Source organism: Camelus ferus, chromosome 7 (genome assembly GCF_009834535.1).
Source record: "Camelus ferus isolate YT-003-E chromosome 7, BCGSAC_Cfer_1.0, whole genome shotgun sequence".
Taxonomy (NCBI): Eukaryota; Metazoa; Chordata; class Mammalia; order Artiodactyla; family Camelidae; genus Camelus; species Camelus ferus.
This window is the reverse complement of record NC_045702.1, coordinates 58864393-58879058: the sequence shown is the minus strand read 5'-3', so window position 1 is coordinate 58879058 and position 14666 is coordinate 58864393. Positions and strand designations below refer to the sequence as shown.

Sequence of the window (14666 nt, the reverse complement as noted above, 5' to 3'; positions counted from 1 at the left end):
TTTTCTTCCTTTCCTTGTTCCTTCAGGTGTATAGTTAGGTTTTTTAATTGGAGATGTTTACTTCTTAATGTAATCATTTATTGCTATGAACTTCTCTCTTGGAACTGCCTCTGTTATATCCTGTTCATTTTGTTGTGTTGTATTTCAATTTTTCATTTGTCTCATCGTTTTTTTGTTTGTGTTTCCTCTTTGATCCATTTGTCATTCAGTTTCATGGTATTTAATCTCCACATATTTATGAATTTTCCAGTTGTCTTTTTGGTATTGATGTCTAGTTTCAAACCATTGTAGTCGGGAGAGATGCTTGATATTATTTCAGTCTTAGTAATTTGTGTCCTAACATATGGTCTATCCTGGAGAATGTTTCACTGTTCCATGTGCACTTGAGATGAATGTATATTATGCTGCTTTTGAATGAAATGTTCTGTAAATGTTTGTTAAAGTGCATGTTACAATAGATGGACTTTAGTTCAATATTTTCTTACTGATTTTCTGTCTGGATAATTTGTACATTGATGAAAGTGAGGCATTGAAGTTCCTTATTACTGTAATTACTGTTTATTTCTCATTAGGTCTGTTAATATTTGCTTTATGTATTTAGGTGCTCCTGTGTTGCTGTATATATACTAAAAATGTCATATCCTCTTTTTGAATTGACTTTTTATTATATAATGAACTTCCTCTTTTAGTCTTGAAGTCTGATAAAAAGTATAGCTATCTGAGCTTTCTCTTGGTTTCCACTTACATGGAATATCTTTTTCCATGTGTCTGTGTGTGCTTAAAGCTAATTGGGTCTGTTGTAGGCAGCATATATAGTTGTGCCTATTTTTAAAATCCATTCTGCTGCTCTGCATCTTTTAATTGAATAATTTACTTCACTTACATTTAAAATAATTATTGATAGTGTAGACTTACTATTGCCATTTTGTTAATTGTTTTCTAGCTGTTTTGTAATTCTTTTGTTCCTTTCTTTTCTTGCTCTTTTTTTTTTTGTGATTTGATGATTTTCTGTAGTGGTATTCTTAGATTCCTTTATCTTTTGTGAATCTTTTATAGATTTTTGCTTTGTGGTTACTATGAGTCTTATATAAAACATATTTACTTCAGTTTATTTTAAGCTGATAACAACTTAACAAATGCATACTAAAGCTCTCCCTGCTCAAGTTTTGTTTTTGATTTCATAACTCAAAACCTTTTTACCTTCTGTATCCGTTAACAGATTTTTAATACTTCTGTGTTTTAACCTTCATGCTAGATTTATAAGTGATTTATTCATCATTATAATATTAGTAGTCTGAATTTAAGTACATATTTACCTTTATCAGTGAGATTTGTATTTTCATGTCTTCCTGTTACTGATTAGCATCCTTTTCTTTGAGCCTTGATAGGATTTTTTTTTTTTTTTTAAAGTTCTTGTAAGGCTGGTCTAACAGTGATGAACTATTTCAGCTTTTGTTTCTCTGGAGAAAATCTTTTTCTCTCTCATTCAATCCTAAAGGACTGCCTTGCAGGCAAGAAGGGAATGGCATAGTACTTTCACTGCCCTGTCGTAGAGTTCACACATGCTTCTGTTATATCTCGTCTGTTTTTGAATCTCTCTATTGAGTTTTTCACTTCACTTACTGCATTCTCCAGCTCTGTGATTTATGTTTGGTATTTTCTTAATTTTTTCTTCGTTGAAAATCACAGTTTGTTTATGCATTGTTCTTCTGACCTCAGTGAGCATCTTCATTATCATTATTTTGAGCTTTTATCAGGTAAACGACTTATCCCCATATTATTTAAGTTTTTTTATGAGGTTTTTCTGTTTTTTATTTGGAACGTATGTCTGATTTCTTCATTTTTCTTGACTCCTTGTGTTGGTTTCTATCCACCTCTTTCATTCTTGGGAAGGAGTGGCCTTGTGTAGATGAACCTTACTGAAAAGACTTACAGCTGGGTTGAACAATAAGGTTTGTCTCCTGCACAAGTCTTTTGTCTCTCAAACCTTTGTGATTGTCTAAGCAGCCCTGTCTGTCTTAAGTGGCTCTGGGTAGTTGAGGATGTGCCAAGACATGCTAGTGTCCCAAAGTGGAAGATCTCAGTCAGCACCTAGATGCAGGCTGGTTGGAATCTGGACCATCAGGCAATGTATTTAGGGTATGCAAATATATCTTTTTTAGGGGATTTTTGGGAGGTGGGCATTTCTGTCTACCCCTTCTGCACTAAAGCCCTGGGATGATAGTTAAGAACTGTTCCTTTTTTTTAAACTATTGCCCTTTTCTACCCATAAAAACAAGCTCCAGTCATTACCAGAACCAGGCTATTAAGGGATGTGTCCTCTCGGCAGCAGCCACAAAAGCCAGGACATCAAGACCTGTGCACAAGGTTCCTTCATGTAGACACTGGCAACCTCTGACAGTGAGAACTGGGAACGTGCCACGATGGTACCTACCTAGTAGCAGATCCTCAGTGCTGTGGCCTGAGGAGCAGGTTTCTAATTTAACACACATCTCAGGGCCAAATTCAGTTCTCTCCAGAGACTGCAAAGGCCAAGAATACCTGGGTGCTTCATTCTGCTGTCTATGCACTGGGCCCTGTGAAGGTAGCCATGCTGAATCTGTGCGAGCCTGTTGAGAGCTGTTTCTTTGTTTACCACATCCTCGTGGGTTTTGGGGACGCAAGCTCCATTGGGTTTTAGAGCTAGGTGTTTAGGGGCCACATCTCTCAGATGTAAGTCTTAAAACTTGGGGCACCAAATGTGGGCTCCAAACCCTTCACTTCTCAGTGAGAAGTGTCAACTGAAATAGTGCTTTTAGTGCTTTCCTAGATATGAAGAATTGGGGTCATAAAATCTCCTGAAAATACCTAAGTATCTGAAGGCCTGTTCAGCCAGTTTACCCAGAGCACAGAACACCTCTTTCCTGACTTCCATCCTGAACTCCTTTCATGGTGTATTGTAGGTCAATGGCTGCAGCGGCTCATGGTTTAATCCAAGCAGAGTTAGACGGCAAGTGCCAATTTTTAGTTAGCAGGTCCCCCTCCTGGTCATAAATTCGACCATAGTTTGGGAGGCATTTCACGACCATTTTGTCCCCTGGTGCTAGGAATGCTTATATACTTAGGCCACTCAATGTACTATTACAGACTAGGCCTTATTAACAATAGCAAAAGGTCTCTGGGCCACCTACCTTAGTAGTCTGTTGTGGTCCAGGAAAATGTTCCCTCTTGTTGCTTCTTCCCATATCTAGAGTTGCACTATATCTGGTCTGCTGTTTCAAGTTGCCCAGTCATTTCTTTATCAGAGGCTCAGTCACACATTTGGTAATACAAGAAACAACAATTTTGTAAAACAGGCAAAATACAAATAATATAATTAGCAGTATTAGTAAGGTCATAAGTAAGAATTTAAGCCAAGAACTTTCATTAGACACAGCTGAGTGTATCCCTAGTTCATCTGACTTAGTTCGTTCTCTATCGATCCTTATCTTTAAGGAAGATAATTACATAGGCATTGTTCATAAGACACGCAGCCAAATTTCCTAGTGTTACTAGGTTGGTTATCCTTAGTATAGTTTAATTTTTCCCAACAAAAGAGAGCCTTTAAACCTAAATGTCCATACCCTACTGTTAACCATATAAATCCTTCCTATAATTGAGGGAGGTTATATTCTTTGACTGAAATTTTGTTACCTTGACTGGGCTTGAGTGATCTTATAAGAAAATTCATATTTATAATTTGGCCAGGCTCAGAGAAGGTATTATTAATTGGCCAGGTGAGGGCTCCCAACTCATAATTGGCCTAAATAAAACTATAATTTCTTTTTTTCTAGAATCAATTTTCTAGGGGCTATCTAGTTAGAGCCTTGGAGTAGGGAAACCCACCAAGGTAACCCAGAAGTACTGGCTATAGGTAATTGACCATAAACCTAACAATTGGATTAGTTCATAAGCAAAGGCATGAGCAATTATCAAATCAATCGGTGTACAGGCCTGGTCCTCTGTCTTGGGTCAGCTGTCTACCTCAGATGTTGTCTTCTCATCCTGGTCTGGTAGCTTCTTATCCATTTGAGCTTCTTATCCATTTGTTTTAAGGTAAGCAGTCCTCTATAGGCCAGTCTAGTGCAGGGGTTCTTTCTGACTTAAAGTTAATCCAAAAGTCAATTTCCTTCAGCTTTTGCTGTGCAGGGTCTAGTTAAGAGTACCTGATAAAGGGTCCTTCAATCCAGGCCAAAGATAGTTCTTTAAATCATGTCTGTTTCAGTACGTATAATCCCCTGGTTGCAGGTCATGGGGCCTCTGATCTTCCCCTACGGATAGATTACTGAGCTTCAGAAACAAACCTAAAATGTCCTTTTAATAATTCAATTAAACTTTGCAACAACGTAACATAACAAGGAATGATCTGGGAAGCGATCTTGGTAAATACAAACCTCAATTAACAAAATTAGAATTTAATATCCACTGAAATATAATCTTTTTCTCTCTAAAGTTACCCTCATTTTTATCAAATGTAGCCAAATCAAGATAAATCTGTCTGCAAGTTACGTCTGATTATTTCATCATATAGGCTCTTTTAAATTGGCTGTGCCGGAACTTTTCATAAGGAGTCTCAGGCTGAGATTTTAATAAGGTCTCCTAGGGCCAGGAAAGCCACGTCCAGAGCTTGTCACTGATTTTGCCTTACAGATTTCAGTGAACTCTTTTCTTTTTCAGGTCCTCAAAATACCTTGAGATTCCTATACCTGTTAGGAGGTGATCTTCCTAATTTATCTGATAAAGCCACCGGGAATCTAAGGGTTTCCAGTGTCTGGAGGGATCAGATAGAGGGAAAAGATAACTATTCCAAGTCTGCTTACATAGGTATAATTCACCAAATTGCTGAGTCATAATTAGTTTAAGGAGAAGGGTTTCTTTATATCCAGAAAACACAGATTAAAAGCCAGTAATATTTCGGATAAAATCAAAAATTATAACCACATTCATCGAGTCTACTCAGTCCCATGTAACTAATCCTTTTTTGTTAAGTTTTATGAAACCAGATTTTCCATCAGACTTTTAAAATTTCTTACCCAGTTCAGTTCAGTGCTATAATCTGAAATTCATCAGAAACCAGTAAATCTCACTGAAGAGAAAGCATTTTGCAAAAGCATCAGAATGAAACAATAACTGTCTATAAATGACAAAAGGCTTAAAAGCGTGCTCAAACACCTAGTTACACCGTAATCGATAAAGAAACCTTGTTACCATAAGGAGAATTATGACTGGTAACACTTCAGATATATCAGATTTTTAGGGATTCCATATAATTTCTACACTATATTAATAACATTTCATCATATAACCTAAGATTTATTATTCATTTGACAGTACTTCCCATGTAATTTAACATACCAAATGAATCTTACTAGTTTAAAATCTCTCTTTGGGATGTTTCAGGGGCCCTCTGAAGCATCCTAAGGTTAGCTGGAGGTCAAAAGAATGCTGATTAAAATTTGATATTTGGGAAGCTTGTTAAAAAGTTTCACAACACTTGTTCATAAAAGCATAGGTCACTGTGAAACAATACTTACTCAATAACAATAAAAATATTTCAAAGGTAGAAACAGAACAGATCGCTTAAGGGGTAAAAGAAACCTTACAATCTGTTACTAAAGGCAGATTGACATTTTAAGAAAACTTTCTCCTCTTAACAGAGAGAGAGACCCAAATCTGGCCCCAGCCAGTTTCCTTTTATATTTCTGAGAATTTATATAAGGGCTTAATTTCCTTTGGGCCACTTAAGTAGAGCTCATTTACAAATTAGTTTTGAATTAGGGATAATACCATCCAAAGGTAAAGACATACAATACACACATAGATAGAAGCAGAGATCTCATAGTTGCATTTTCTAAAGTTGGGCATGAATCAGGTATTACAACATAAAACTCACTAGTTTTAAAAGTTGGAAAAAGCTGAATTTAAAAGTCTTCATTCCCCCCACCCCTTTTCCTCCCCTACAATCTCAGGAATTAGAGATGATCTAGATAGGATAAATGTTCCTGAGAGCCTGGTCTTAAGGCACAGGGAGAGAAAAAGCAAGTTCTCCTAGAAGGACTTGTTCCTTCTGTGTCAGAATTCTGAGGTGATTTTCTAGGTCGGCTTTCATATCTGGGAGAAGTAAGTGGGGCTTTCAGTTATAGCCCTGAGGCATTACAGCCCACGTATATTGCCTCTCATTCCAAGTAAAGGCAAAAAGACTGATCATCTGGATGTACAGGAATACTAAAAAAAAAAAAAAAAAAAAAAAAGTGCTACAGAGCTCTATCACAGAAAAGAAGTCACTGTTCTTAGGAATATGGACAATGAGGTATGGGGGTTTGGCACTACAGAATGATGAGTATTTTAATGGGTGACGCAGAATGTGTTCTTCCAATGTCGGCAGAATCAAGTGCCTATAGTTCTTTAGGTGCTAAGCCTAACAGTTTGTCTTGTTCAGTGTCATCCTCATCATGAGTCACAAACATTATATGATGACCAAAGTCTGATTTGGTCTTTCAGATCTAGAAATATTTCTCCTTTAAGAATAAAGGAAATATGGACTTCATAAGTTTCCAGTAGATCTCTGCCTGTCAGGTGACTGGGAGTACTTTCTACTAGAAGAAAAAGGAGGGCCTTCCTTTATGTTCCCCTAAGTAGAATTCTAAAGGTAATGATTTAAAAGCCTTAATAAGTGCATAGAAACCCCTACCATCTGTACTGAGGTATTACTCTGAGGGGGAGGGCCTTTAATTTTGGCAGCGTTCAAAACTGGAAAGGTGGCCCCTTTATCTATGAGCGCTTTGATTGTTCTCCTTGTATAATCATTTCTCCTTCTCCTAGGGTGTTAGAGAGGGGAAGCGGAAAGAGTCCCCATGTTCCCCCGGAGCAGCCCTGTTCTTGTTGAACTCATAATTCTGGTCTAAAACCCAGTTTTCCTACTAAACTTAAAATTTATTTTTCTGATGTGGTTTTCTGCAGTAAAAGTAAACTTTGGTTTTCTCTATTCGGTTGTGGATTGAATGAGGGTTGGTTAACCTTCAACTGGCATTGAGTACCTAATTGGTGCAGCTGAAAGTTCACATTTTTTTTTTTTTTTTGTAGATAAAACTTATAAGGGCTTTTTAAAAAAATGGCCTTAAAAGTTGGTGAGCCAGTGTAACAAGGGCGTTTGTAGGTAGTGTGAACCACCCTAGATTGTCTTTTGACCAGAGTAGTCAATTCCTCATCTAAGCCTTCCAAAAAGGCAGAGTTAATTAAGGGATCTTTTTGGTGATTAGAGAATGAATAAGTCAAGTCAGAATATTACTTAAAATTTTTTTTAACCTTCCATAATAGTCCAGAATTGATTCATCAGGTCTTTGCTTGCACTGCTGGATCTTTGTCCAGTCTACAGTTTTTGGAAAAAGCTCTCGGATAAATTTGAGTAATTTTTGAGCTAATTCCTTGCATTCAGTGTGAGCCTGTGGATTATGTAATTCAAAGTCCATTAGAGGTCGTTTCCAACCTGCTTTCTCTGTCCATTCCCCTGGTTTGCTTTCAGAAACTAATTGGTATAGCTCTGAAAACCTGGGTTCATAGGTCCAGATGGTTAACTCAGACTCCTTAGCAAACCCCAATGGATCCTGACTTGGAGTGGGAAATTCCTTAGCCAGGGCTCTAAGTTCTGCTTGGGTCCAGCGTGTGTATGTAAGTACCGAGGACAGTTCACCTCTCCCTGTAATAGGTTTCTCCTTAAAGGGAGCTATACTCACCTCTGATTTTTTTTGATCTACCTTTATCAGGGAAGAGGGACCAGCAGGAGGTGGTAGAGACAGAAGCGAAGAAGAGATAGTTCTGGACCAGGCAGGCAATTCAGGTAGAAGATAACATGGGAGGAGCAGAGGTAGAGACAGTGTCAGTGCTAGTGGCCTTTTCTAGTTCTGACATAGTTTCAAGCAGTTTCTTGTTGGTTTCCTGCAAAGAAGTTACTTTATCATTTCCTCTTTTAGAAGCGTCTAAATACCAATCAAGTAAGTATTCCATTCAGTCTGTTTGATCTTACTGCCAGCTTTTTCTAACTGTGCACACAAAAATATCAATTTTGGAATATCAAAAAGAACCCCAATTTGGCCATTTTAGATCGGGATCTCCTTTACTATAATTTCCCCAATTAAGTAGGTACTTGCAAGTATGAGCTCCATACATGAATCTGGCTAGGGTGCTAGCCCCAGCTTGGTGTTCTGATGCCCCTTGTTTCTCTTGGAGACTGTTTCTCATTTTAAAGTTGAATTTGTCAGGGATAAATTTTCACTTTTATCCTGACAAGTTCTGTTGAGGTAGCCAAACTGAGGGAAAGCAGCAGCTCAGCAGCCTCTTACCTAACCACTCAGTCCAGACCCTGGTATCTTTCAACCAGCCCCACCCAGCACCTCTCCACTGGGTGGGTATCTCCCCTCAGTATCTCAGCTGGGGGGCCAGGTACCTGGATACACTGCCCAATAAAACTCGGGATCATCCATCAATATGGGAGATCCGAGAACCAGGAGAGACTCACCAAAGCTCATCTGGACTCAGAGGAGGCGGATGGACACAAAGGGCCTCTGCTGGTACCAAGGCTCTGGTTCCTTGTAGAGTTCAGGCGAAGGAGAGAAGTCTGCTCGGGGTGCCTTCATGGGGTCGCCAAAACTGTTGACTGAAGTAAAATCACACAACGTGAGACTTGTGGGCTAAGCTTTATTTGGAACAAAATGAGGACGATAGCCTGGAAGCCAGCATCCTGAAAGCTCTGAGAAACTATTCCGAAGAGGCAGGGGAAAACTCAGTATTGTATATGATTTCAGTGAAGGGGGGACATGTGCAGTCAAGAACACGTTTAGGCAGAGGCTGCTGCTAGTCACAGGGAGTAGATGTCACCGTTAATGACTTTTAATGCTTTTCTAGATATGAAGAGACGTAAGAATTGGGGCCATAAAATCTTCTCCTGAACATACCTAAATACCTGAAGGTCTGTTCAGCCAGTTTTCCCAGGGCACAGAGCGCCTCATTCCTGACCTCCATCCTGAACTCCTTTCAGGGTGTGCTGGAGGTCAGTGGCTGCAGCTGCTCGTGATTTAATCCAAGCAGAGTTAGATGGCAAGTGCCAATTTTTAGTCAGCAGGAGCTAGGAGTTTTGAGTTCCCTCCTGGTTGTGTGTTGCCATGCTGGGTTAGGGTTTACAGGGAGATGATGTCTCGGCCTCTCTCACCTGTTTCGATGTGGGTTTTTTCTTATTTGCCCAATAGGTAGGAGTTGCACTTTCAAAGGGAATTGTTTCACGTGTAGCTGTAGATTTGGTGTGTCTGTGACGAGAGAAGCATCCGGGAGTCTTCTTTGTTACCATCTTGAACTGGAACCTCCTCTTCACACTTCTGTTTGAAATGCATTTCTCATTTTCTCGAGAAACATAAGAATTTAAAGCATTAGATTGTTACCTTAATGATTATAAATTATACCCCCAGTGAAATATTCTGAAATTATGCATATTTAAATTTTAAGGGTAAAATTATGAAATTTTTTAAAATATAGGAAGGAGAAAATTATATAAAAGACATTTATATATCCCCCAACCAGAAAAAACAAGTATTGACATTTTATAGTATTTGCTTTAGATCAGTCTTTTAAAAAGTAAATAAAATTTTAAAAGTACAGCTAAAATTTTACCCCAATCTTTTCCCCCTTCTTTGTCCTCAAAAGTGGTGTCTGTTGTTTCCATATATTCTGTGCCTATGTATATATCTATGAAGAATATATATATATATATTTCTATTTAAAAATGGTCATGCTGTTCATAAATTTTTCAGGATTTTTACTTTATGGGTCTTTTTCAATAATTTGACTATGATATGCATTAGTGTGGCTTTACTTTATCTTCCTTGGATCTTGCTAGCTTTTTGAACTGTACATTTATTTTTCAGATATTAATGCCTCCTTTTCTTGTGGGATTTCATTTAAACATGTGTTTTACCATTGTCTCACAGATCACTGATCTTAAGTTGATTTTAAAATAGTTTTTCAGATTGGATAATTTATACTGATACATTTAAGTTTATTGAATCTTTTAAGCCCATTCATTGAGGATTTTTAAATTTCAGATACTGCATTTTAGAGTTCGAGTTTTCATTTGGTTTTTACAGTTTGTAATTTTCTGCTGAGATTTCTCATCTATGCATTCATTATGACCATATTTTCTTTTATATACTTGAACATATAATAGGTGCTTTAAAATCCTTTGCTTCTAGTTTTAATGTCTGAATCATTTCAGGCATTGCCTTTTCTCTTTATTATGGGTCACATTTTCTGTTTCCTGTAATTTTGGGTTTTCTCCCTGCACACTGTGAATGATAGATACATCATAGAGACATTATTCCACTGTGTTCTTCCAAAGTGTATTGATTTTGTTTTATCAAGCAGTTAGCTTGGCAGAACTCAGATTCCAAACTCTGTGTCCCCTTTAACAAGAACCAACTGAAGTGTCTACTTCTTTTTGCCTTAGCTGGGCTGCTTTAGTCTGTCCTGAGTGTGCTTAGTTAAGGGGTTTGGCAGAGTTTATTTGCAGAATTTAGGGTTCCCCTTTTGTAGCTTACTTTTTTCCCCTGAGATTTCCTTTCTCACTTTCTAACTGCTGCTGTTCTCCCACACTAGGCTCTGAGCACTCAGTCACCTCCCAGTACCAACCTGCATCTTCCCTCAGAAAAAAGCTATAAAAATGGCAGTGTTCTCTGCTATTCTTCATTCTGTCAGCTCCTTTCTGCTTTCTAGCTTTGGTTGCTTCCAGTGTCTGACTGATTATATTTTGTCTAGACTTCATAATGTTATCTGCAGGAGGGTTAGTCTGATAGAAGGTACTCCACTATTAATGGAAGCAAAAGTCCTTGCATAACTTTTTTTTTTTGAATGTGGTAGAAATATATATAACACAGAATTTGCCATTTTTAACTGTAACATTCAGGGGCATTAATTGCATTTACAGTATTGTTCATCAGTTACCACTGTCTATACCCAAAACTTTTTCTTCCCAAACAGAAAATCTGTGCCCATTAAGCAATACATCGCCACTCCCTCTCCCCCAGACCCCGGTAACCTCTACTCTAGTTCTGTTTCTATAGATTTGCCTATTCTACATATTGCACATGAGTGGAATCCTACAATATTCTTTTGTGTCTGGGTTATTTCAGTTTTAGCATAATGTTTTCAAGTTTCATCCATATTGTAGAACGTATCAGAATTTCATTCCTTTTTAATGGTAAGTAATACTCCATTTGTATGTCCATATCAATTTTGTTTAGGGAACATTTGGTGAACATGGGTTGTTTCCACATATTTGCTATTGTGAGCAATGCTGTTATGATCATGGGTGCACCAGTATCTGTTTGAATTCCTACTGTCACTTATTGGGTCTATATATACAAGTGGAATTGCTGGATCATACAGTAATTCTTTAACTTTTTGAGGAATTGCTTAACTTATCCATATTGGTTATACCATTTTCTATTCCCACCCGCAATGGACAACACTTTTATTTATTATCTCTATTGTTATAGCCATCCTAGGGGGTATGAAGTGCTATCTCATCTCATTGTGATTTTTATTTGCATTCCTCTAATGACTAATGGTGTTGAGTATGTTTTCTCATGCTTGTTGGTGGTCTGTATATATTTGGAGAAATGTCTATTTAAGTCTCCTTTTTTTTTTTTTTTTTGTAATTATTTATACATTCTGGGTATTAAACCCTTGTCAGACATGTAGTTTACAAATAGTTTTTTCCCATTCGATAATTTGTCCTTTCACTTTGAGTGTCCTTTGATACACAAGTTTTAAATTTTGATGCAACCAATTTATCTATTTCTTTTTTTGCTCATGGTTTTGGTTTCATAGATCTAAGAATCCATTGCCAAATCCAAGGTCATGAAAATTTACCCCAGTTTTCTTCTAGGAGTTTTATGATTTTAGCTCTTACATTTAAGTCTTAAATTTAAGTCTTATATTTAAATCCATTTTGTGTTTCTGTACATGGTGGGAGGTAGCGATCCAACTTCACTCATTTACATGTAGAAATCCAGTTTGTCCAGCAGTATCTGTTAAAGAGACTATTCTTTCTCCCGTTGAATAGACTTGACAACTTGTCAAAATTGGCGATATATATATGGGTTTATTTCTGGACTCTCAATTCTATTCTGTTGGTCTATGTATCTATTCTAAAACCAGTACCACACTGTTTTGATTACTTATTGTAGCTCTGTGGTACATTTGGAAATTGGAAACTGAATGATCCAGTATTATTCTTTTTCAAGGTGGTTTTGGCTATTCAAAACCTCTCACATTTTCATAAGAATTTGAGTATTGGTTTCTCCATTTCTGCAAATGAATACTTTTTAAACCTGCTTTTTTGGATTCTGATTGTATTAACATCAATAAATCTCCAAAACAGACATTTAGTACACTTACTGTCAATGGATTGTGAAGAAGTCTCTAAATGAACACTTGTCCTTTCTCCCACCGAAGTACAATTAGATTGTTTCCAGTTTGTTGCTTTAACAGTGTCACAGTGAACATTTCTTTGCATGCTACCTGTCTACGTGTTAGAAAGTTTTAGGACAGTAGTTCTCAACCTGGGCAGGTCTACCTGCCAGGGAACATTTGGCAATGTTTGGAGACATTTCTGAAGGGAGGGATGCTACTGGCATCTAGTCAGTGGAGACCAGAGATTCTGCTGAACATCCTACAGTACAAGAACAGACTCCCACCCACCCCACTACGAAATAGTTTCCAAATTATCCAATTTGTTCATAGTACCAAGGTAGAGAAACCCTGCTCTGGGGCATGTACTTCCTTAAAAATGGGATTTATAAAACCTAGAGCGTGTGCAATCTTTTTCTGGTACTTGTTAATTACATGAAATGGGTTTCTGTAAAACATGCAGAAAATATTGTTTTTAATTTATCTTAAACTAGCTAGAATAGCAGAATTATCCAGAGTTAGCTAATTTGTTTACTTACCTAGAGGGTGCACGTAATCTTTTAACTTCAAGAACTGCAATACGTTGGTACTTCCTGCCTGATTAAAAAGATTGATTTTAGAGTGAGAATCTGCTTTATAAGACAATGGAAGTTGAAACATTAGGCTGAAGCTGATTGAGAAAAATTATAGCATGAAAAATGTAGGAATTTTTTTCCTGGCATCAAAGATGGCTGTTAAATATTGAAAGCTTAAAGACTTGAAAAGTTTTTCTCTCTAAATGTGATTTAAATTAGTTTTAAAATTTAAGACAGGGGAATGAACCTAATGAATTTTGAGACCCGCTTTTAAACCAGTAAGACCCCATGGCTCCCCCTTTGAAAAATCTGATGAAAATTACGGCCTCAGGACCGTGTGCACGTTTGTATACATAGTTTTGCATATGGTTTTTGAGTGATATGCGTGCTCCTGAAGCCTGCCCGTGAACCATCTAGATTTCCAGACTAAGGATTTTGGTGAAATTTAAGGTGCTTAAAAAAAATGTATTCGAAATTGTCACTGAATAGTAAAGACACAGATATACTGTTAGTGTCGTCTTCACCAAATACAGAAGACTCAGTGACGGAGAAAAATAGGTAGCTTGGAATTAGAATTCTTCCAAGTCCTTCAATGCTTAATGAATACAGATCTTATTTTAATTTTATATTTCTACCTTTCCTTTCCTTTTTCTTTTTACTAGGTTTATGCAGCAGTGCTATGGCAACAAGCTAATGAAAACAGACAGAATTCAACTGAAAAAGCATGTTTTGGAACCTCCCTACCGGAAGAAAAACTTAATGACTTTCGTGATGAACAGATTGGACAGTTGCAGGAGCTGATGCAAGAAGCCACTAAACCCAATAGACAATTTAGTATTACTGAATCCAAGAAACCAAAATTTTAGTCTGTACAATAAAGCTTAAGAAAGCATTTAAATTTCAGAACCCCTTATTTTAACTATCATTGGTTTATAAAATTTGCTTCTTTAAGGTTTTTAGGCTTTGAGAATGCCTAGTGTTAATGATTATGAATGCTCTCTATAATACACAGATCAGGAGTGGGTGAAACTGCATTATTGAAGTAACAGTACTTGCTGGGTTTGATTTGGTGTTTTGTTTATTATTTTTTTTTTGACTAAACCAGAAAGAATGGCTGTAAAATGGACAAGCTTGTGAAATTTTGCTGAAAAAATTTTTATACATAAGTTTGTTTTTAATGCTTTTCTTGTTCAAGCATTAGCTTCTTCATGGCTTTGGCTTCGTTGGTAAGTATATCATGATAATGATAGATGTGAAATTTCTAAGGTTATTATCTAAATACATTGTTACCCTGTAAGTTTTCATCATTTCTGCTTTAATAATACATATATGATGATTCTTTAAAATGTCCTTTCTCTCTGAGTCATTGTTGATCTACAATGAAAGGTTAAAAAAGAAGCTTTGAGATCCAGTATTATATGTATTATCATTTGTATAATAGATTATGTAATGTATAACACATTTCTGTGGTGCTTGTAGTAACAGATCACCCCTTAAATAGTCTGTATTTAACTTGATAATCTCATTTATGGCCTGATGCATGGGGAGATAAAAACACTTCATTATTAATTGAAAAAAATCAAACTATAATCCCATTCACATCCTAAAATGTTTATG

General features: G+C 36.9%; 1 protein-coding gene and 1 long non-coding RNA gene across 2 annotated transcripts in view; one reads left to right on the top strand and one right to left on the bottom strand.

Annotated features, from left to right (window-relative positions):
* The window catches only part of LOC116664964, a 37746-nt gene extending 28063 nt beyond the window's left edge, over positions 1-9683 (bottom strand). Inside the window, exons 1-3 of the long non-coding RNA XR_004321530.1 lie at positions 9224-9683; positions 8534-8671; positions 3171-4289 (exon numbers count right to left, since the gene is read on the bottom strand). This is a non-coding gene — a long non-coding RNA (uncharacterized LOC116664964). The remainder of the gene's footprint in view (positions 1-3170; positions 4290-8533; positions 8672-9223) is intronic.
* The window catches only part of SDHAF3 (succinate dehydrogenase complex assembly factor 3), a 67905-nt gene extending 53958 nt beyond the window's left edge, over positions 1-13947 (top strand). The window contains exon 2 of the mRNA XM_032483968.1: positions 13712-13947. Coding sequence (XP_032339859.1) covers positions 13712-13915 — 204 coding nt within the window. The 3' untranslated portion in view covers positions 13916-13947. The remainder of the gene's footprint in view (positions 1-13711) is intronic.
* Positions 13948-14666: the final 719 nt, after the last annotated feature.